This window comes from Bacillus rossius, chromosome 1 (genome assembly GCF_032445375.1).
Source record: "Bacillus rossius redtenbacheri isolate Brsri chromosome 1, Brsri_v3, whole genome shotgun sequence".
In the NCBI taxonomy this organism is placed as follows: domain Eukaryota; kingdom Metazoa; phylum Arthropoda; class Insecta; order Phasmatodea; family Bacillidae; genus Bacillus; species Bacillus rossius.
The window spans coordinates 294,133,831-294,158,066 of NC_086330.1; the positions used below are offsets into that span (position 1 = coordinate 294,133,831).

The window sequence follows — 24,236 nt, forward strand, 5'->3', positions numbered from 1 at the left end:
CATTCGGTCTGCCAGAGTCATGTGTGGACTCGGAGGTAGCATGTAAATGGTAGTTTTTGTTAAGTTTGCCACCACCCGTCCCTATGGAATAGTTACGGGTAATGCCTAGCGGGCTAAGGGCGTAGCTTTAGATTCGTTGTCCGGTGGGCGCCAGGCTAGCTTGGAAGAACTAGACCGTGAGGAGGTTCGTGGGTTCGCTGCCCCAGCGTGCCCCGCTAGGTACGTCGGCTTACGGTGGTGATTGGCTTACTGAGTGGATACAGGATGCGCCCTAGGCAGTGTAGGAGACTGCATACCTATACATGTGACACTGAAATTACACACGAGTTGGACTGAATTATTTTAATAATGCGCCGTTATGCATGCTTGACACACAGCACTGGTACACGTTTATGACATATCACTACATAGCACTACATGATTCCGTTACTCAACTACCCTAATCTCCGCGGCAGTCTCGCGGGTCGGTATGGTTACCGGAGGCGGCCAGTACCGTGAGTTAACCCGTGACGCGGTTGCGCGGGGTGTTTGTTAAGGTGGTCGGGATAGGCCCGGCTCTGCCGAAAATGGTCCGGGGACACGTGAGCAGCGGTAAAGCGAGGTTGTGATATATTTACTTACTGAACATAAAGACTTATCGGTGCACTTAAAATGTAAGCTACTCACGGGACACACGTCCAACCCGGCCGCGAGTGTTCGGAGACTGCCGAAGATGGCCGCCACGCGGGGGTGAGTTGGACTCGACCCCCATCCCCCCCGTGCCGCGCGCCAACACCTTTATTTTATCTTAAAGTTATAATTTTATATAATACATCCTTCCAGGTACTTAATTAAAAATTAGTACCTGGAAACTGTTTGCTGAGGGCTTAATATTTCTATCACTAATAATTAACTGTTTGAAAATATAGTCACATGGAAGATTGTTGTTTACAAGCATTAACACTAATGAGATCCTGGCACTGATAAATATCCTGGTAATTAGCATCTTATGTTTTAATTGTTACGTAGGTCAGGTAGCGATTCCCTCGCTTGACTTGTTCCGGATGTGGCTGGGGCGTGCTCCGAACGGGAGGGTCACTGATTGGGTGAGAACCGGCTGAAGGTAGGGTCGGTACGATGTCAAATGCCCCCCCCCCCCCCAGAGAAGCCCGGTTCTGCCCTGGCAGTCCCCGATGCCAGGTGGTAATGTTAGGTAGATACAGCACCTAAATACATGGTGTAATGGCGCGGTGGAGCGGGCGGGCGCCGCCTCGGCCGCTGCCGGGGCAGCTGGGCCGTTGGGCGGCACCGCGGCGCATGCGCGGTGGCGCAGGTGGACGCCACCTCTACCGCTGCGGGGGCAGCTGGGCCGGTGGGCGGCGCTGCGGCGCATGGCGTGGTGGCGCGGGATGGACGCCACCTCGGCCGCTGAGGGGGCAGCTGGGCTGGTGGGCGGTGCCGCGGCGCTTGGCGCGGTGGCGCGGGCGGACTCTGCCTGGCTGCTGCAGGGCAGCTGTGCCGGAAGGCGGCGCCGCGGCGCATGGTGCGATGGCGCGGGCGGGCGCCGCCTCGGCCGCTGCGGGGGCAGCTGGGCCGGTGGGCGGTGCCGCGGCGCATGGTGCGATGGAGCGGGCGGGCACCGCCTCGGCCGCTGCGGGGGCAGCTGGGCCGGTGGGCGGCGCCGCGGCGCATGGTGCGGTGGCGCAGGCGGACGCCGCCTCGGCCGCTGCGGGGGTAGCTGGGCCGGTGGGCGGCGCCTTGGCACATGGCGCGGTGGCACTGGTGGACGCTGCCTCGGCCGATGCGGGGGCAGCTGGGCCGGGAGGTGGCGCCGCGGTGCATGGTGCTATGAGGATGCCCAGGACGTAGTCGGCCAGGTGTGCCGGGGCCCGGCCGACGTCGCCTCCGTCGGGGCCTGCTCGTGCCCTCACTCTGGGGTTTGTCTGGTTCTTTGACTATAGGGGCTGCGTCCGGCGGCCCTTCGCTGGGGTCCCCGAGCTCTGGGGACGTCACCTCCGTGATTCGAAGTCTGGGTAACCCTTGCCGGTTTCTCCTCTGTCTTTGTGGTGTAGCGTCATCGGCTGTTGAGCCCGCTTGGGGCGAGGAGTGCTCGCGTCCGGAGCCCTCGTTACATGGCGGTGGCATGTTGGGGCTGAGCGCATATTGCCCAGCGGCCGGGTGGCTAGCGGCATCGGTGTGTTTAGGTTCATTGGACGCCGCGGCTCCGTGGCTTACCTCGGGACTGAGTACGTCGGGCTTAGTTGCTGGGCTGCCCGCGATGTCGTCGTGTTCGGGTTCGTCGGGCGGGGGGTCCCCGTGCGCTGCTGCTAGCCGCAGGTCGTCTCAGTGGATCTTCTTGGTGCGGCGGCCCCCTACATTCACCATGTAGGTCGTCGCCCCCAGGCGCCGTTGCACTGGGTAGTGCCCCCCACCCTCCACCGTGGCGCGAGTCCGGCGCAGTAGTTACGCCGGGCCGCCGACAGGGGGTGTACTCGTGCATACACTTGGTCACCGGCCCGGAAGGTGGCTGGGGGCCTCGTCGTCCGGGGTGTGATGACTTGGGTGTAGTGAGCCTGTCGCGTGCGCGCCGCCTCTTGGTCGTCCGAGCGTCGCTGGTAGCTATCTCCTCTGCATTCTGCCTGGTGCGGCACTCCATGGATGGCCATCTCCCCCGGCAGCGGAAGGTTGCGGCCCTGGACCATCTCGGCCGGGGTCCTCCCGGTGGCCGCATTTACTCTTCGGCGGACACAGAATAGGGCATCGGCGACGTGGAGATCCCACTGAGTATGGTCATCGCCCAGCCACAGGCGCAGTTGGACCTTCAACTCCTGGTTGCGGCACTCGGTGTGATTTAACCGTGGGTGGTAAGCAGGTGTGGTGTGGTGTTCCATGTGGGCCTCCTGTCACCAGACCTTCCATCGAGCCCCCAGAAACTGGCTGCCGTTGTCAGTCAAAATGTTTCCGGGTAGCCGAACCTGGCCATAAATTCGCGGGTCATGACTTCAATGATAGTGGTGGCCCTCACGTTGCCGCAGGGGTAGGCCTCGGTCCAGCGGGTGAACATGTCCGTGGCTACCACGAGGAACCGTTTACCCCGCGGTTAACGTGGGTAGGGCCCCATCACATCTAAGGCGATTGTCTGGAACGGGGTCGTCGGCAGCCGGGGCTGCTGTTGTTGCACGCCGTCCCCCCTGCGGGCCTTGCGTCGCTGGCAGGTCTCGCACTCCCTGACGTAGTTGCGGACATCCCGGCTCATCCCGGGTCAGTGGTAGTACTGTCCTACTGCTCGGCTGGTTGAATCGGTACCCGGGTGTCCTGCGAAGGTCATGATCGTGGTAGAACACGAGCACTGTCTCACGGGCCTCTGGGGGACATATGTCCTCCAGGCCTCAGTTACTCCGGGTGGTCGTTTCATGACTCTGCCGTCCTGGATCCGCCAGGTTGGGTGACCGTCATCGCTGGCACGCTCTCGTCGTCTGTCCACATCTGGGGACCGGTGCTGCGCAGTGAGCACACGGTGCTACACGTCGGCCTTGGTATTCGGGGGTGCTTCGGCCCCTTCTCCGTTGACTGTGATGTGAGCGCACGCATGTCCGGCGGCGCCATTTGAGCTGGCGCGGGCGGGTGGCAGGATGTCATCCCATTCGTCGTCGTCCAACACCTTCTGGCTGCCGTCTGGATCACGGGAGAGTAGGTCGGGGAGCTGGTTCTCTGCCCCGGGCACATGCTCAACCGTGAAGTCGAATGACTGTAGGAATAGTGCCCAGCAGATCAGCTTCCCCTTCCTCCCCTGCATGGTGTGGAGCCAGGTGAGGCAGCGGTTGTCGGTGCGGAGAGTGAACGGCCTGCCCTCCAGGTGTGGGCGGTATTTCTTCACGGCCCACATGACCGCCCGAACTTCGCGCTGGCATAATCGACCACCTGCCGGTCGCCTGCGCCGTCCACCTGGTATAACACTGCCCCGGTACCCAGAGCGCTCGCGTCCGTCTGCAAGACGAGCGGTCGGTCAGGGTCGATGCGGGCCAGTGTGTGGCACTGTGTGAAGGCTTCCTGAATAGTGTTGAAGGCTGCTTGGGCGGGTTCGCCCCAGCGGTAGCGGATTTGCGGTGACAGCAGATCGGTTAGGGGCATGATGGTCTGTGAGAAGTTAGGGATATAACTCCGCAGCTAATTGATGAACCCGACGAAGCATTGAAGTTGCTTCCGGGTGCGAGGAACTTCCGCCATGGCAATCTGTCGTAGGTGGCTGATCTGGGCCTGGTTGCTCTCAGCATTCACCACGTGGCCCAAGAATTTGACCTCGGTCATCCCGAGGTGACACTTGGCAGGGTTGGCAGTTAGGTGATTGGTGGCCAACCTTTCCATGACCAGCGCCAGGTGCCGGCAGTGGTCCTCCCAACTCTCCGAATAGACGATGACATCGTCTAAGTATGCCAGGGTGAATCTCCCAATGTATCCCTCCAGGACTCTGGTCATCATTGACTGGAAGGTGGCATAAAAGTATGCAATCATTTCATCAATGTTTTGGTATGAAGTTGTCACGTTAAACTTTACAGACTTTACAGACAACCAATTTTTTGGACTATATTCCGGTGGAAAACTGACGAATAAAAAATTCTAAGTGACAAGCAGCCTATTCGATATTTCATCAAGAGGATCGCACTCTTGAAAGAGCGACCCTCGCGTGACTTGTGACATCGCAAACCATTTATTTTAACTCTACAGAACATTGCCTGCAGAGACCACGAACTTAGTGGAGGGATAAACCTCCGCCCGTCCGGTACCGTGAAATCTGTCTTCTTCCGGTCCCCGCTTCTTATGGGCACCTACCAGTAGCCGGACTTCAGATCCAGGGTGCTGAACACGCATGCCCTACCTAGGCTGGCTACGGCGGCCTCGACGCTAATTTGAGGGGGAGGGGCGCTGACAGTCACAGCATTCAGCGGCCGGAAGTCCACGCAAAAGCGGCTCGTGCCATCCTTCTTGGATGCCAGCACGATGCAAGCATTGTAGCAACTTTGTGACGGCTCGATGACCCCGCTCTGGAGCATGTCGTCAAACTGCCCCCGGATAACCCGCTGCTCCCAGAACCCGTAGCTACGGGGTGGTTCATACACAGGCTCGTCAGTGGTGGTGGGAATGTGGTGTTCCGCCACTGTGGTTATTATCAATGGCCCGTCTACTGTGAGGACCTCGGGTCGTTCCACCAGGACTGCATTTATTCTTGCCTGGTAAGCAGGTGGGACATTGTGATGCATATCCTCCAAGGTTAAGATGGTGTGTCCCAAGGTGGGGGTCTGGCCTATGGCGTACACCACGTACCTCTCCACCGTCCCGATATTTAGTCGAGGGGGGGCTAACTCCAGTACTGCATTATGTTACGCGAGCCAGGGCAGCCCCAACACTATTTCCTCACACAAATCATGCACAACAATGGCGGATACGCTAGTCGTTAGTTCTCGCAGGCTTACCTCAACGTCCGCGCGTCCTAGCATCTGCCCGGCGTAGGCGGTTGTGGCCAGGCGCAGCTCGCCATCATCCGGGTGTAGCGCGCCGGGTGGTACGAGGTCAGGCCGCACGATGACTGCGCTGGCTCCTGTGTTGATCAGGGCATCAGCGGGCCATCCGTTGACCTCCACGGGCATACGGAACAGCCGGTCGAGTGGGTGCCCAAGCTGCCCCAAGGTCGGGAGGGGTTCTGTTGTCGGGCATGGTGCAGATCCGGTTGTTCGGGGGCGGGCCATTTAGTTCCGGTCCCCCCGCTGGCCGTTTCCTGCCAGAGTTGGGTTGGCGTGTGGCTGCTGGTGTTGCGGTGGCGTCCTCGATGGGGGCGGCGGTGGGTCCGATGGCGACTGCCGCGACCATCTCGGGCACTCGTTGTTCCAGTGGAACACTCCCTGCGGGCAAACTCGCTGACCCTGGGGCGGTTGTCCGGTGTTGGCCGTGCCTCTCGACTGTCGGTCTGCTCTCCAGCGTGGGGTTGCCTCTTCGCTGGCCCTGCTTCCACTGGTTAGATGTGGCATTTGTGGTGCGACAACCAGTCGGTTTCCCGGGGGACTGGATCTGCCCCATGCTGCCGGGGGCGGTTCGCGCCGACATGCGCGGTGGAAATTCCGTTCAGTGTCCCGGGCCACCCGCACGAATTCTGAGACATTAGTGGGGTGGCAGTTACGCAGGAAGAAATGAAGTTCATCCTTCACTAGGCTCGTTATGGTAGGCAGTGCCTGGGTGGGTTCCACTCCTGGTGCGATGCGGCGGAACAGCTGGAGCTTGTTGGCGATGAATGGCTCTACTGCTTCTCCTTCTCGCTGGCGAGCTCCATAGAATTGCGCCAAACAGTCGAATAGAGGCGACCCCGACGCATGAATTCGTCGGCGAACTCATCCCAGGGCATGGCGAACCTCCCCCACATGCTCCACCACGCTCGCGCGTCTCCGCGCATCTCCGCGCATCTGCTCACTGGCCCGCTCCGCCCACTCTGACTGATGGTTGTGGCACTGTGCCAGGCATTCTTCGCATAGCTCTAGGAACATGTGCGGATCCTCGTGCGGGGCCCCAGTGAACTCTGGCAGGTTCTCCCTGCGGGGTGGTAGGTCCCGTATGAGGTTGTCTCCGGCGCGTGCGACGAGCCTTCGGTACGATGCCCCGCTCCGACAGCAGGTGTCGTTCATGGCGTGTCAGCTGTCAGGCGGGTTGCTGTAGGTTTCTCCCTTCTCGGCTCTGCGGGTCGGGCCTGTCCCGCGTCGGTGTCCCATTGATTTCGGGAGGGCTCAGTTTTCACCTGCGTTTCTCCGCCTCCCGGTGCACACTTGCACGTACGTAGTGGTGGTCTCCCCCCGGTTAACAGGTCCCTGCCCTGAGGCCAGAAGCAGATCTCACACGTGCTGGTCTTCCGTTGATAGGCCATCTCACTGCACAGAGTTGCGGTGTTTGTTTACGTCCGCGCACACTTGCGGTGTTTGTTTACATCCGCGCGCACGTGGCCATGTTTTTCCGCTTCGGCGAAGTTTGCTGCGCGCGCTGATTCAGACAGCCGGGTGGAGAGGTTGCCCGGACAGCCGCACACAGCGGAGGCCGAGAATGGCGGTGTTTGTGCTGCGCGCGCCGATCCATGTCTTGGGTAGAGGGGGTCGCCGAGACTGGTGCGCGAAGTGAAGAGAGGGGGCGAACGGTGGGCAGAAGGAATGCCCGTGACGGCCGCACAAAACGGAGAGCGTAAACGGCCACTGAGTAGGGGGGCTACCGGGTCGTGACATCGCCCGCCCGCGTCGCAAGTGGGTCGCCGCGGTGGAGGGGGGGAAAACCTTTGTCGGCCTTCTTCATCGCGCCAGTAAGTCTAGACCCTGCGCGTCCAAGATGGCTGTTCACCTTCATCCTTTCCTGTTTCTTCTACGATTTTTCTGATTTTGATTTTGCTTGTTACGCCACACGCAGGGATGCCATTTGCCGCCACCCGTCCCTATGGAATAGTTACGGGTAATGCCTAGCGGGCTAAGGGCGTAGCTTTAGATTCGTTGTCCGGTGGGCGCCAGGCTAGCTTGGAAGAACTAGACCGTGAGGAGGTTCATGGGTTCGCTGCCCCAGCGTGCCCCGCTAGGTACGTCGGCTTATGGTGGTGATTGGCTTACTGAGTGGATACAGGATGCGCCCTAGGCAGTGTAGGAGACTGCATACCTATACATGTGACACTGAAATTACACACGAGTTGGACTGAATTATTTTAATAATGCGCCGTTATGCACGCTTGACACACAGCACTGGTACACGTTTATGACATGTCACTACATAGCACTACATGATTCCGTTACTCAACTACCCTGATCTCCGCGGCAGTCTCGCGGGTCGGTATGGTTACCGGAGGCGGCCAGTACCGTGAGTTAACCCGTGACGTGGTTGCGCGGGGTGTTTGTTAAGGTGGTCGGGATAGGCCCGGCTCTGCCGAAAATGGTCCGGGGACACGTGAGCAGCGGTAAAGCGAGGTTGTGATATATTTACTTACTGAACATAAAGACTTATCGGTGCACTTAAAATGTAAGCTACTCACGGGACACACGTCCGACCCGGCCGCGAGTGTTCGGAGACTGCCGAAGATGGCCGCCACGCGGGGGTGGGAGGACTCGACCCGCCCCCCCCCCCGTGCCGCGCGCCAACACCTTTATTTTATCTTAAAGTTATAATTTTATATAATACATCCTTCCAGGTACTTAATTAAAAATTAGTACCTGGAAACTGTTTGCTGAGGGCTTAATATTTCTATCACTAATAATTAACTGTTTGAAAATATAGTCACATGGAAGACTGTTGTTTACAAGCATTAACACTAATGAGATTCTGGCACTGACAAATATCCTGGTAATTAGCATCTTATGTTTTAATTGTTACGTAGGTCAGGTAGCGAATCCCTCACTTGACTCGTTCCGGATGTGGCTGGGGCGCGCGCCGAACGGGAGGGTCACTGATCGGGTGAGAACCAGCTGAAGGTAGCGTCGGTACAACGTCAAGTTGATGTGTTTAAAGTTGTCTGCCGTTCGCTGTAGCGCGCCTGTTGTTCCACTCTATGTGCTTGGCATTTATGTCGCCTACAGCGAGGAAGCTCGGGGCCGTCCCATACAGAGCATCCAGGTTTGCCTCGCCGAGGGACCTACCTGGAGGAGCATACATGGAGATTAGTTTAATCTGCTGTCTATTTATGTTCAGATTAATACCTATAGCCTCAAGGTGCTGAAAATCAGGGAGCTGGCAAGCTGAATATTTTACACTATGGTGGACAGCAAGGGCTACTCTGCCGCCTCGTGCGTCTCGATCGCGCCTATAAATGACATAATTTAGTATTGTCAACCTGTCGGTCGGAGTCAGATGTGTTTTGTTTATCGCAGTTATTTTTATTTTATATTTATTCAGGTGGTTGATAAATTCCGGTAATTTATTTTTAATGCTGCGTGCATTCCAGAAAAGGAGGGAATGTAACATATTACTAGTGGCTTCGTTTTTGCTGCAATTCGGGGCCGTATTATTGTTGGTCATTAACGACTCCAGCAAGCGCACACACGCAATCCATGGTGGCACGTATTTTGTCGACCATGGATTTGGACGTGTCTAGCCAGATGACTAGAAGCTGGCAGAGAGGGCCGATGGCAATCTGCAGTCGGGCGTTGCCTCTGATGGCCTTGTGGGTGTGGATGACCACCTGGATGTCCGCGAGCTGCTTTGCCTGTGCGCTGGTGGTCGGTGTTGGCAGGGCAGTTGGCAGCTCTGGTGCTGCATCAACTGCCATTGCTGCCATGGGTGCGGCCTGCGGCTGGGTGGGGGCTGGCGTTCTCTTCGCCGGTGTTGGTGCTGGCTTGGTGGCTGCCAGCTTATCCTGCCGGGTGAGCATGGTTCTCTTTTTCGCCCGTCATAGGGATGTCGCGTCATCCCTATGACGCTTTGCTACTAAAAGCGAACATGAATCTTTTTTCGCCTTCTGGAAGACGCCTTAGCTACGACATGCCCGTCATACGTAAGGCGCAATGGCTTGTCAGTCGTAGACCCGTCAAAGCCGTCATATCCCCGTCATACAGCCGACTACGTGTGTAACTTTCATTTATTACTGGGAAATAATTCTTTCAAATGAGTTAAATAATATATTTTCGTGAAATTTAAGGTTTTGCCTCACTTCTATTTACTCAAAAATTACATATGTGAAATATACGATGTATCTAAAAAAAAAGTTATGTTTTTCTCTGAACAAACTTCGAAACAACTTGTTTCCGATAATAATCACGCCGCATATATAAATAGCTTCTATGTTTCGTGTGAATAAGACACATTGATTCTATTTTCTCGTTATTTTTAACTGCACAATACTCAGTTTACCAATATATATCATACTACAAAAACTGCCAATGTGCCTACTTTTGTCATATCACTTAATAAAAAAATAAAGGTCAGGACAAAATAACGTAATATTTCAACTAGATAGAAGATAACATCACATTAGTTAATTATTCTGTATAAACGTATAGTGTAAAACACCTTTAGGTGTGTGGCTTATTAAACTTCTAAAAACAACTAATTTCCCCTTCAGCTTTCATACGTGTAATAAAAAAATCGCTTGTAAAATTAAAATACATGCATTGATATTGTTGAAAATACAAAAGAAAGCCGCTGATAAATACATAGTAGTCTGATGGTTATTTAAAACCTTCGTTTTATCGCATTTTTAACAGAAAGCATTTCCTCCAAAGATTTAGTGACTTTTAGGTTAGGCCTACTCCCCACCCTCGCTGGTGGCTAGGTTTGCTTCTGCTGTATCGCATATTGAAACGTAATTTATTCACATAAGATTCGCTCAAATACTTTCAGTATGATAAAATGGTAACAATGTAGGAATAATAGTGTTTCACGTAGAGTTGAGAGGTTTTGTGTTTATAGTTCATACGAAAATTGTAATTTGTAAGAGGAGCGGCTTGTGTGAAAAGAAAGTAATTAATTCCATTAAAGGGGATTTTTAGTTCCTCTACTCTTCTAGTAGTTATAAAATGCAGACACAATACTGTGCCGTCGTCCGCGGTCTCGTGTTCGAGTCCGGGCGCGAGTTCTAGCGGGGTGGCTGGTCTGATTAACGTTTTATGTTCCGGGAGGGCGCCAGGCTAGCTCGGTGTCTAACCAATGGGGGTTCGTGGTTCGTTGCCCCAGCGTGGTCCGCTAGAACCGTCGGCGGTATTGCCTGGGAATTTACGTTAAAGAAGAATGCGTGGGATTGCCGTAGTAGCGACGTGCCTTTATTCAAGGGATTGACGTCACACCATACAATTACTGAGCACAGACATGCCCCTGAGGGCTACTTGTCCGTTGCGAGGTGCAGGCCGGTACATGTTCAATGTTTCGTGGCACTGGTTTCTCGGGTAACAGTATGCAGGCCAAGTACACTTGGTGCAAGAGAGGCGCGCACAGATGACGTGGCGCAAAGTTACATTGACAAAGTACACTTAATGAAAATTAGGCGCGCACAAATGACGTGGCGCAAAGTTACGTTAACAAGTACACTTAATGAAAATTAGGCGCGCACAAATGACGTGGCGCAAAGTTACGTTAACAAGTACACTTAATGAAAATTAGGCGCGCACAAATGACGTGGCGCAAAGTTACGTTAACAAAGTACACTTAATGAAAGTTAGGCGCGCACAAATGACGTGGCGCAAAGTTACGTTAACAAGTACACTTAATGAAAATTAGGCACGCACAAATGACGTGGCGCAAAGTTACGTCAACAAAGTACACTTAATGAAAATTAGGCGCGCACAAATGACGTGGCACACAGAGTTTGTGGGCGACTGGAGTCGGCCAGTCCCGTAAGCGATTGTTTCTACGCTGGTGCCGTGCCCACTGGGGTGGTACACGCACCGCCACTAAACTTGGCGAAGTTTTCCTTGCGGGTTTGTGGTCAGCGCGAAGGCGCGTGGCCTTAAGAAAAGTTCTGTGGTTTGCGGGAGATGGCCCGTGCCGTATGCTGAAGAGCGACCCTGCGCACCAGGTGTGGTGCGGGACGTCTTTACGTTTACGCGGTCGGATTAGGTCCTGAACCGTAAAAAACGGACCGGGACGCACGGAGAGGTGAATAGAAAAAGGTTTGGTTTATGCTAAATGACTATATTTACCGGACGTTACTTGCGATGAAGACAATGGTTGTGGTCTCTCCGTGGGACGTAGGTCCGTCCCGGTCCGCGAGTCGAGTAGAACTGCGGAACTGGCATGGCGTCCGGTGGCGCGTCGGCCCCTGCCGCGCCAAGCTTGACCTCATTACGTTAAAAACTAAATGACTGAGTCTGGAAGAGACTTTAAGGTCGCAAAATTCGTAATTAATTGTTTGAGGGGGAATGGGTGTGGTTCGTCTCTAGTCCACTCGGATTTAGTGTGCTTTATAATAATAATGTCTGGTTTGGCCGTTCGGCTCGGTGGCTCGCTCGACTCGGGTGGGCCACGGCCAGGTGTGCTTTCCGTTAGCGGGAGAGTATACTGGCGGGTGCAGGTCGGGCTTAGGGATGGTCGTCGGTCGGACGACGTCAACTGTCAGATACAGTTTACTTTTAATAAATTATATTCAGGCATTTAATTAACAATACCGACTTCGTGTTATATTGTTTCAAGCTTGCAAGATGCTAAATAAATAATATCAGTGTATTCACCCACTACATATGCTACGGTACAAAATAGTGTGAATAAAAATTGCAGTGCACTAGAAAATATACTATAAACAAGTCTAAGGGCCGGTTTTATGACCCCCGGCTAAAGTTCCGGCTAAAGTCCCGGCTAAAATTTAACCCAGGCTAGCTCTTATATCGGTTTTATGACTTCGAGTTAACGTCTTCCCTCAAGTTAAAGGTCCGGCTAACCTAGCGGGTGGATGAACTGGCCGCTAGCTGCTTAACCGGAGGCTAAGCGACAGAAAAAAAAAGGCGATGTATCAGGCGAGGTTAGTTGTTGATAGTGATGATGACTATTTGAGGAATTCTATTGAATATTTGCAGGATGCGATGGAATAATTTATTACTAAATATAAAATGCTTCGCCGTATTCGTCAAAGTTTTATTAAAAATTACATGAAAGTGTAGTCACGCTTTTCTATTCTCGTGGAATCGTGTATTATTATTTGACTTTAATTGATCACGAAGTACATAAACGTATGCAATGTATATAAACTTAAATGTTCCTGCTTAAGAATATGTGTAAATAAGTGAATTTTAAAATTGCAAAACGAGGGTTATAATTAACTATAAAATGTGTGTTTTCGTGGAAGTTGTATCTGTGAATTTTTATTCGTAATACAGTGGACATATGCCGGGAATTAAATGCACTTCATACAACTTCAGACGTGGTTCTAATTCAATGAATACAATTGAATGTGAAAATAAATGTTACCCAATTATCCCTTCCCTATCTTACAAACCTTTAGGTACTGACGCCGTCCCCGTTACCTCTGATTATTTAAACGTAATTTTTGTCCGGTTCGTGTTCTCAGGGAAGGTTCGGCCTTGTGGCTAGAGGTAGGGGTCAACGCAGTAGGGCCCCCCGAGCTGTTGAGGCCATTCGGGACGCCTGAATAATAACACAAAACCTCTTCAGATAGTTGGTGAATTTAATACAGCACAGTCCAATACATGGTGCTGCCCGTTCTGGCCGTAACGGTTTGCCCGACGCGACTAGTCACACGCGCAGCTCACTTCCTCAGTGGCGGCTCACGATTCTTATGCGCGTGAGGGGCAGACTCGTATACGTGACGCGAAAGTTACAAAAGACACTCTGACATGGCACACGATATTTTGAAGCACAATACACTACATTAATACCTAGCTCTGGATAAACTGGGCTAGCAACACGTAGGCCCGTGTCTCCGGCGACTCTACGTGGTGTCTAGGTGTGTCCCAGGGACTGAATCGTTATTAAGTTTGGTGGCGCACTGCCATACGACGGTGATACATAAGCCCTGACATGACGAATTACACTTAGGCGAACAACTATTCCACTAACACATTACACTTGATAAACTGGGCTAGCAACACGTAGGCCCGTGTCTCCGGCGACTCTACGTGGTGTCTAGGTGTGTCCCAGGGACTGAATCGTTATTAAGTTGGATGGCACGTGTCGCCTGCTGGCTGCCCCGTGCGGGCCAAAACTAAGTAGCCTGTAGGCTAGGTTGGGCGTGAAGCGCCGACGTAAAACCACATACTCTCCCCACAGTACTTACGTATGACGTAAAACACTCATCTCGGAGCACTGATTGAATTAAGTTAAGTACCTCATGGTAAATTTAGGCCGACCGCGGAACTGTACAAAAGGTTGAAAAGAAATTACACTATGGAAAACTACATGTCGGTGAATGCAAAGGTTGAAAATTCCGCGTGGCGCGCAGGCTGCCGGCCTGGTTGAGCTCTCAAAGGACACTGGCGGTGTCGCCGCGCACGACCCCCCTCCCCCGCCAGCCCTCCCGCGGAAACGTGTGAATTTCGCGGGAAACTGAACCGGCCAGGTTCGGGACAAATCGCACCTTGAAACATGATTTTGCAAAGACTTAATTATTAATTAATAAAAAATAATGTTTAATAAAATCCTGTGGAAAAACATAATTATAACGATTTGTTGTAGTGCGGCGGAAGGATATGCCACACCCGGCCGGATCCTTGTGCCGGTGTAGCACTCGTTGTATGGCGTTCGCCTCGTCGCACGAACTGCACTTTGCTGCGCGCACGGGCGCGTTCGGTGCACACGCTTTTGCGAGACGTTGATGAGGCATAGCGGTCTATGCGACAGAGGAGCATTGGCGGTCGGCGTCAGTACTTATTATCTACCTGCCACGCAAGTGCAAAACGAAAACAGCACTGGAATTATTCTGTTTCCCGTATCCAAGTTTATCCCTTGATCCTATCGGCATGACCCTTTATATGTTGATCTTGTTTTACATAAGACTTGCTTTTTTAATTTAAGATGTTGACAAATCCTGTACATAACTCAAAATACCTAACATATCGCGATACAAACAAATTATTCAATGTCTTAAAAAAATGTATTTCTTTCATATACATTTTACAATCATAATTATTTCACCAGTGAATATGTCTAGGATCTCTCGACCTACTAAATTAAAACAGCAAGCATCCTATACCACATACTAATTCAATCAGGATCGGATTAATTTGGATACGTGATACAAAACTATTAGTACAAAAATGAAACCTACACCAGTGAAATGAAAATCGGTAAGTATTTTCCCGAAACAGGGTCTATATTATTTGATTATGAAATAAATGTATGAAAGAAATAAGTGTTCTCTAGCAAAAATGTCATCCCTTTTTATTTGTTTGTATGGAATTACTTTGTTAGTTTGACGCCGACTGCCAATGCTCCACTATGTCGCATAGACCGCTATGCCTCATCAACGTCTCGCAATAGCGTGTGCACCGAACACGCTCGTGCGCGCAGCAAAGTGTAGTTCGAGCGACGAGGAGAACACCATGCAACGAGTGCTGCGCCGGCGGAAGGATCCGGCCGGGTGTGGCATATCCCTCCGCCGCACTACAACAAATTAATTTATGTATTTTTTACAGGTTTTATTAAACATTATTTTTCATCAATTAATGTTCAGTCCTGTCAAAATTATGTCTCTCTGTGCGTTTTGTCCCGAACCTGGCCGGTTCAGTTTCCCCCGAAATTCACACGTTTCCGCGGGAGGGCTGGCGGGCTAGGGGGGTCGCGCGTGGCAACACAGCCAGTATCCTTCCGGAGCTCGAACAGGCCGACAGTCTGCGCGCAACGCGGAACCATCAACTTTTGCTTTCACCGACATGTAGTTTTCAATAGTGTAATATCTTTTCAAACTTTTACGTACAGTTCCGCAGTCGGCCTCCATCTACCATGAGGTATTTAACTTAATTAAAACAGTGCTCCAAGATGAGTGTTCTACGTCATACATAAGTACTGTGGGAAGTTTACGAGAATTTACGTCGGCGCTTCACGCCCCAACTTAGCCTACAGGCTACTTAGTTTTGGCCCGCACGGGGCAGCCAGCAGGCGACACGTGCCATCGAACGTAATAACGAATCAGTCCCTGGGACACATCTAGGTACCACGTAGAGTCGCCGGAGACACGGGCCTACGTGCCACTAGCCCAGTTTATTAAGTGTTATGTAGTAGTGAAATAGTTGCTCGTCAAAGTGTTATCTGTCACGTTAGGGTTTATGTATCACTGTTGTACGGCATTGTGCCGCCAAATGTATTAACGAATCAGTCCCTGGGACACATCTAGGTATCACGTAGAGTCGCCGGAGACACGGGCCTACGTGCCACTAGCCCAGTTTATTAAGTGTTAGGTAATAGTGAAGTGTATTGTTCGTCAAGATATCGTTCGTCATGTCAGAGTGTATTTTTGTAACTATCGAATCACGTGTACAAGTCCGCCCCTCTCGAGCATTAAAATCGTGAGCCGCCACTGAGGAAGTGAGTTGCGCGTGTGACTAGTCGCGCCGGGCAAACTGTTACGGCCAGAATGGGCAGCACCATGTGTTGGGCTGTGCTGTATTAAATTCACCAAATATCTTCCAGAAACTTTGTGTTATTCTTCAGGCGTCCCGAGTGGCCATAACAGCTCGGGGGGCCCTACTGCGTTAACCCCTACCTCTAGCCACAAGGCCGGACCTTCCCTGAGATCACGAACCTGAGCAAAATTCACATCTAAATAGTCAGAGGTAGCGGGGACAGCGTCAAGTTTTGGCTTAATATATAACCTAACAAAATCATGAGTTTCAATACAAGAGTCAAGTTGAAAACACACGGTTTTGAATTTAAAATTGTAATTTTATGGTTTAATACAAAGCAGGTTTGACGTCGAAGTAGTTTTTGGTTCATTTAATTATATCTGTTGCAAGATAAAGTTCGCGGCATATTTCTTTACTGCATCTGTAAACATTCCGAATCACAATACAAACAAACAGCTGACTAACATTCTACCTGAAAAAAAACTGTCTTGCAACAAAAGTTACCAAATTCTGGTTAATTTCATTACCAACACACCCATTATTACACCACACGCTTCGTCAGGTCCCGGTTAGCGAACCGCAGGCTAAGTATGGGTCATAATACACCCCTCGTTCGTTAACATGTGGCTAGCCTAACCTGAAGGCTAGCTATCCTGTAGATTTAGCCGGAGGTCATAATACCGGCCCTAAGGATAATGTAATTAAATTTAACAGTAGTGTTTTTTGAACAGTCTTTAAGGGACGTATAGCACACCGAGTTGTTACGCTACCTTCAAATCGGCAAATTAACTTCAACGGTGACGAAAATTACCAAAAGTGTTTTTAATTTTTTTTTTCATCATATGATTTAAAGTAATAACACCTGACCATTGAAAACAAAATTAATAATAACGGGCAACATGTTTCACAAGATAGCTAAATAATATTTTCATATTACAAACTACAATTTTTCACAGTTTCTAATGCACTCCTTAACTTTCTTATATACTATTTAATTATCATAAAAGACTTTGCTATGTAAAATGATTTTATTATACCTGTATTTTGAGACTGAGACATGACGGGTGTTTTACTAGGCAAAAAATAGTCTGTAAAACTTATATTTATGGAAAACCAACAGGCGTACAATGAAAAATGATATAAATATTGAATATAGTCGTGGAAAATATATAATTCGATAGACACATCATGCCTAAGTTTTATGAATGTCCACAATCTTGTTTTCGTGTAGGTAGTTTTCTATTGGCTGTAAATTGCTAGCAGATACACCAACTACCAAATAGAACACCTCCTTTCTGTAAATTCACAACCAACCTCTGCATATTATCGAATGCCGAGCCGTCATAGGTAAAACTCCTTACCAAAGACGGAGGAGTTATGACGATGGGTTCCATGCTCGCATTTTCCCGCGGCCGTCATAACTCCGCCGTCATACCGGCGACGTGTCGTCGCTATGACGGTGGCGAGAAAAGAACCATGCTCGACCCACTGGGTGGGCTGTCAGGGCCTGTCCTGGGTGGGGCGCGGGGGCTTTCCTTGGCCATTCTTGTGGCCTGTGGGATTCTTCTTGAACCCCTTCTTCTGCTGCCACAGGTTGTTGGCAAGGTCTGGGTAGTCCAGCTCGTTGTGGCTGGGCTCCCAGTGCTGCTGCAGGGTCGCTAACCGGCTCCCGCTGGCCTGCACTAGGTAGTCGCCGAAGCTCGGTGGCGGAAGGCCCCAGGGGTTGCGTCTTGGGGGGCCGTATTGTCCCTGCGGTGCCCGCTGTTGGGGCTGGGGCTGGTCGGTGGCGCGCGTGTTGTCGCGCATGTCGCGACGGGACTGCTGCTCCCGCTTCTTGCACTCTTGGGGGGGAAGGTGCCTTCGTGTCTCCTTCTTGTACGCACTGCACCCCTTGAAGTTGGCCCAGTGCAGTTCCTCGCAGTGAGCACACTTTTTGTGCTCCTGCTGGCCCCCGTGCGAGCATTCGGTGGCATAGTGCGGGCCGCTGCACCATATGCAGACTGGTGCCGCGCTGCAGCCTTTGCCCACATGGTTAAAATGCTAGCAGTTGCTGCACTGCGCAGGACCCTTTGGTCGCCTGTATTCGTACACGCGAATCCGCATTCCAGCGAATTCGTGCAGAGCCTGTATGTTTGCTTAGTCGCATGACTTCGACACCTCAATGACGAGGGCGTCACACTTCTCCCGCCTCCGCCTGTTGTCCAGGAACCAGTGGTTCTGGACAGGCAGGTTCAGCGCGGCGAACTCCTTTTGGAGAAAGTCCGCGGGTGTGTGGCGATGCATGCCTCGCAGCACGAATTTCTTGGGGACTTCGTGCTGCTGCAGTAGCACCGAGTGTTGCGCCCCAATGGCCTGAAGGGCCTTGATCGCGCGTGCGTAATCCGCGATGGTGGCACTGTGGACCATTAGTTCGTCCTTCCCGCGGTTCGTGCATGTGAAACACTCGGTGAGAGCGTTTTTCAGTGCGTGGTACATATGCGGGTATTGGTGTCCCTTGTCAAGGAACACGAAGAGTGGCTTACGGCGAGGGGCCTTGGGCGCTGCTGCAGGTGGCTGTTGAGTTGTGGGAGGGGAGGGGGGGCCCGCCTGCTGGTCTGAGGTAGAGGCCGCCATCTCGTGGTGTGACCTCTTCGCCTTCTTGGTGGCGAATGTCTGCCAGTCGCCGTCAGTTGTTTCCTCCTTAAGGGAGGGCGTTGAGTCGTCCATTTCCGTCATGTTGAGTCCGTGCCTCACACTCTAGTGCACCCAATGACCATCCCCCGGGGCTAAGTTAGCCGGGTTCATGCTAGGCTGTAGGGGATCTAACTCCCCGGGTGTCACAGAGCTTATTGGTCGTCAATACAAATATCTTTACCTGATTACCATACTGTATCTACCTGCCTGCACACTCTGGGTGCACAGGTTACCTTTCAAGAAAGCCACTGGGTAGCACTGATAAGTGCTACACACAGCTTAAGTCTGTAGGTTTTAGTAGAGCAGCCTTTTCGTTATCTCCTTTTTCCTTTTTTTTTCCTAGCCTAAGTTAATTCTAAGTGTGTAGGGGAGGGTCCAGGTTAGGGGAGGACCTAAGTGTGTCTCAATCCGAAGCCTATACACTCTACCATGCGGGTTTTGAACCATGCGGGAGAAGGGCGCGTGCATCGTGTGCTTATTGAGGTTTACTGGCCAGTCATGGCTGCAACTGGCGCCATGACTGACGCCCCATTGGTCGCCTAGCTTAAAATCTAGCTAATGTGACCCAGGTAAAACCTGCATAGACACAGGGAAACCCTTGGGCCGGTTCATGCGGGAAACAATTAGCATGCATTATGCAAGCAGGTAACTACTGGACAAGTGGGAAGAAGGGTCCAGGTAAGAAGAGTTGGAGTGGCTGAAAAATCAACCATGCTGGTGTTGGGTGCTTGGGCCTTGCGGCCCGCATTTAAGTGTTGGGTACTATAGGATTAATATTAACCAGGGCCGGGCGACTTCACTCGTCAGCCCAGCCACATCTGCCCAGGCAGCCATTGTTATCTCTTTTTTTTCTTTCCCTAACCTAAATTAAAACTAAGTGTGTTTGGGAGGGGTCTGGATTAGGGACAGACTCTAAGTTAATAGATGCGAAAATACTTAATGCTATTTTGTAATAAACCATTATGTAATAAATAAAGGAGTAGGAGGTGCAAAAACTCATTGTATTACACACCACAAAATTAGTGGCTACCTAAATAGAGTGAATTTACACTGATTTGTTTGCCTGATTATAGCTTATACATTACTTCTCCTAATAAATTAATGTAGTTATGTCAGCAATATATTATAAAAACTACTTTCTAGCGGACGGGCCCATAACTATTTAAAAAAACTAGGTTTCAGTCTCGGTAATTAGAGTTTCTCCCCAATGGTAGCAACTGTTGAAAAATTTTTTTTCTACATAGAAGTGTGTATATATTTAATGTGTACAATCGTACACACTGGGTGTGAATGGGTTTTAACTTTTGGGTAAAATGTAATGATGCCACTCCCACTGCCTGTTTTAGTTTTTTAATTAAATATTAACGTTGTAAAAGATCTCAGGGGTTTTAACGGGGGTTCGGCCTCGTGGCTGCAGGCAGGAGTGCGCCATGATTCGGAACTTCCCTGGGCTGTTCAGGCCACCCAGGACGCCTTGTAAATGACTAGTAAACGGATTACGAAACACTGCACTTTATTCAGCATTGATACATTGATTGGTCCCGGTACTGGCCGCGTCCGTTGTCGGACTGCTGTGACACGCGTATCTAGGAATGCGAACGGTGCGCGGGGCCAGGATAGGTTGCAAACTTATATCAACGGGCTGAACCGGTGGACATTCGTCCCTATGGGAGATTCAACAGAAAGTTACGGAATTGATGTTGCAACGACCTTTGCAGACACGTTAACATATAGAGGAAAACCCGTGTTCAGGGTGGTATGCAGTCTAGCCTGCGACGGGATATTAATGACTTTGAATTTACGTAATAACGCCAGTGGGCGACGTACACGCTAAGTCCCTTGAATTGTAAAGCTAGTCACTTAAAATACACGTTACACTTTGCACTATCAAAATGGAGAAAGTTAAGAGACGAAAGTTAGTCAGTATTATTCTCAACACTTATTACGGAGGATCTACGACGATGACGATTAATTGGCTAATGAGCCGAAAATTGCGTACCACTACTACATGGTCCTTAAACTGGACATGGAATTACGTATGAAAATAAAGTTTCCTAATGGGAAGAATTTAATAAGTTAAGAGTCGCACGAAATATCGTGCGACTCGGTTGGGGTCGGCGCCGAGCTGATTAAAAGATTTACAAAACTTACACTATTGCTGAAATGTTGAAGAGATGCTAAAGTTGATGGCCCGACGTTCGCGGAGCGCCCGACCCCTGCGAGCACCCAACGGTAACTGAGCGCGAGACCGCCCTGCGGCCTCGCGCCTAACCACGTGGAACGCGGGAAAACCGTCCCGGCCAGTTTTGGACTTAAAGACAAGTTACACAATATATGCTTATAAAACAATTAGACATAATTTCCCTTACATGAATCCTCTTTTAAATTGTTATTAATTTAGTTGTTTTAATTTGACAAAATAATTATATAATTAATTAGGCGCATTTCCACACCCGGCCGGGCGCTGACGTCGCTTTGGTGTTTGTCGCGGCGCACTTTCACACATTCGGCGGACATCACGCTCTGGCGTGTTCGATGCACTTAGGAGCAAGTGCTGTTGTGGCATAACGACCTTTGAGGACCAGAGGGAGCACCGGCGGTTGGCGTCAGTAATTTAGTTTTTAACTCTGTCAAACATTGCTAAGTTTAATTTTAAATATTTAGATCTAAACGGTATTATTTGCCCTTAATATCACAAATGCTTTTTTGTTACATCTGTTTTGTTTTATTCAAGACTATTGGTTCCCATCTACATCATAGAGTTTACAGCATATTTTACACTTCTTTTGTTTGCCCTGCTCTACGATGTTTATTTATTTAATATGAATGAAAAATGGTTATTATATTTATTATGAACGTGAACCGTTGCGTTGTTTACTTTTAAAACTTTTAGGCATTGTTGTTGAGCGATTACACATTTCTAATATTCTTATTACGTTTTCGTATAATGGCTGGCGATATTGACCATTTAGAGTCCTTCTCTATTAGCCCCCAACTCGCCAAGTCGTACAGATGTAATAGTGGAGCAAAGGTAAGGTTTTTTATTACTCATAAATCTTGAATAATTTTTTTTATATTGTACAACTTAGAGCTTATCAATGAAACGTAGCTAGAAGTGGTTATGAGGCTAAAAGGAAATAAATGTCAGCTGGGCTGGGGGTATTGGCTACAGCTGGGGGCTGAAGGATTTTGGCAGGTACCTAAAATTGCTATTTGCACAGTCACTGGAAGAAGTAAAGTTACCTAAGCTGTGTACGGAGGTTGGTAGTACCGACTTTCAAAGAAGGAAGGGACAGTGCAAACCCACCAAACTAAGGTCCGTCGATTTTACATTGAGTGTGGGCAAGGTAATGGAGATAGTGGGAGTTGCTAGGGTGGATGGATGAGACAATAGGGTTTTAGGAGGAAGTTTTCTTGCATGATGTAGATTGCCTGTATACCTACTGGAAGACCTGTTTGAAGTAGTGGATGGGGAGAAGCAAGTTAATGCAATCTTAATAGACTTTGGTGAGAAAGCTTTTGACAAGGTGCCACATGGGAGGTTGATGGAAAAAGTAGAGATGCTGGTAAGGGACAGCAAGGTGTTAAATTGGGTAGGAGATTTTGTTACGGATAGGTTAAGGAAAGATCGGAAGTTGGTTAAATGACCTCAGGAGTACCAAATGGCTTGTGACGGGGCCTTTCTGGTTCACCATCATGATAAATGATAACCAAAAAGAAATGGGAAGTAAGCTGAGGAGGTTTGAGAACGAATGTGGGGAAGGGGAAAGGCTACAAGGTGATCTGAACGTGCTAGAGGAATGGAATGGTGCTGAATGTAGACAAGATGAAGATGGTCAGGTTCATGAGGAGAATGGTAGTAAGGGAAGTGTTTTGTTGGAAGGGGTAGAAGATAAGGGAGGCAGACGAATAAAGTACCTGGGGGTAATGCTAAAGAACAACCTAACCTGGGATGGGGGAAGCAGGGGAGGAGGGTGCTGGGTCTACTTGGCTGGACACTAAATGGCTCAGAAAGGAAGGTAAAGGAAAAGTCATTCTGCTTCAGTTCGATCAGGCCGATGATGAAGTATGCAGCGGCGGTGGGGGACACGTACTTGGTGACGAACTAGCTGGAGGAGGTGCAGCGCTGGGTAACGAAATGGGTCGAGGGTATGTGGAGGAGAAGGGAAGGGCAAGAGGGGAGATGCATAAGCTATTGGAGATGATCAAGGAGTTGGGGTTGGGAAAAATGCAGCAAAGGAGGCGGGTGAAAGGCTGATGTGACTTTCAAGGGAATCAAGCGGGAGGGGGACTGGGTGCAGCTGGGAGATAGTTTGCAGAGAGGAGGGACCATGAGTTGAAGATACATAGGCAGAGTGAAGAACAGAAAGATGAAAGCACACATAACTGGTGAGGACAGGGCGGGAGTGGAATGGGCTGGAGGAAAAGATGTTGGAGGTGAGAGGTATGAATAACCAACGGAGAAAGCTTAAATGAGTGGGAGTGTAAAGGGGAGAGGACTCATTGCTACCGGTTGGAATCCCAATTGCAAGCAGATATAAAATAAATAATATGTTTTGTGACATACCGAACAAAACTCTGTATATATAGTTGAGTTTCTTGAATTCAACATTTTGTAATATTTTTTTTCTGGTGGGTTGTCACTTGAAAAAATGAATATCATTTGCTTTTGATTAATAGGGAACTTATTTCGGTGTAGCTCACATAAGTATTTCATAGGGCACCTTTTTTAAACCTGCCTAAAGGGTTGTAACGTAGGGCAACTATAACAACCTAACTGTAGTGTACTTATCTTAACGGATGACTCCCAAGCCAGAAGTTTACCCTTTCCTACCCTACGTGGGTGGTCGTAGACATAACACATTAACTCAGAACTGTGAGGGTAGATGCAATATGAGATAGGCCAGTGAAGGCCACTGTCATGACCCTCCCAAAGTCACAGCCCCTAATGGGACGTTGCACCCGACCCACAGGTTCTGGAATGCAGAGTGTGCGAGGACGTGTTTGGCCTGCAAGGGGACAAGGTGCCCCGGCTGCTGTACTGTGGCCACACAGTGTGCCACGCCTGCCTGCTGCGACTGCCACTACGCGACAACGCTGTCCAGTGCCCATTCGACCGGCAGCCCACACCCGTCGGTGAGTCGCGCGCCCCTGCTTGTGGCGATCCTACACTCCAGGGTAGCTGCCATTTGTACTTGTAGATAAGTTCATGAAAATCCCTAAAGAAGCGACAAATATAAAATGTTTAATTGTTTTAAGTCACTAAAATAAGCTGTGCTTCTTTTAAACTTGTTATTTACATAAAGTTTTGGTTCCTCACAGTATTGGATTTTTAGTTTTCTGCTGAATTCAAGATCTTCATTAAGAAATATTGTGAAAATGGGACTGTATAAGTAAAATTGTGTGCATTACCAGGTGTGGATACACAGGAAACTTAATCTTTAGTAAGTAACCACAATGTAATTAGTCAGACAAGGGGTGTTCATCAAGATTACTTGCTTTATGATTACCAGGGATGGGCTAGTCAACTCCGCAATCATAAAATACATTTAAATATATAGTAGTGTATGAAAA

The 24,236-nt window shown here is 50.0% G+C and overlaps 2 protein-coding genes across 2 annotated transcripts in view; both read left to right on the plus strand.

Annotated features, from left to right (window-relative positions):
• Positions 1-712: 712 nt before the first annotated feature.
• Positions 713-1,848, plus strand: LOC134527702 (loricrin-like). Its single transcript, XM_063360611.1, has 3 exons — positions 713-729; positions 1,313-1,646; positions 1,687-1,848. Exons 1-3 carry the CDS (start codon positions 713-715, stop codon positions 1,846-1,848), a joined length of 513 nt encoding a protein of 170 aa, XP_063216681.1.
• Positions 1,849-21,439: 19,591 nt separating this feature from the next.
• Positions 21,440-24,236, plus strand: part of LOC134527760 (E3 ubiquitin-protein ligase TRIM23-like) — a 135,531-nt gene continuing 132,734 nt past the window's right edge. The window contains exons 1-2 of the mRNA XM_063360693.1: positions 21,440-21,693; positions 23,636-23,798. Coding sequence (XP_063216763.1) covers positions 21,610-21,693; positions 23,636-23,798 — 247 coding nt within the window. The 5' untranslated portion in view covers positions 21,440-21,609. The remainder of the gene's footprint in view (positions 21,694-23,635; positions 23,799-24,236) is intronic.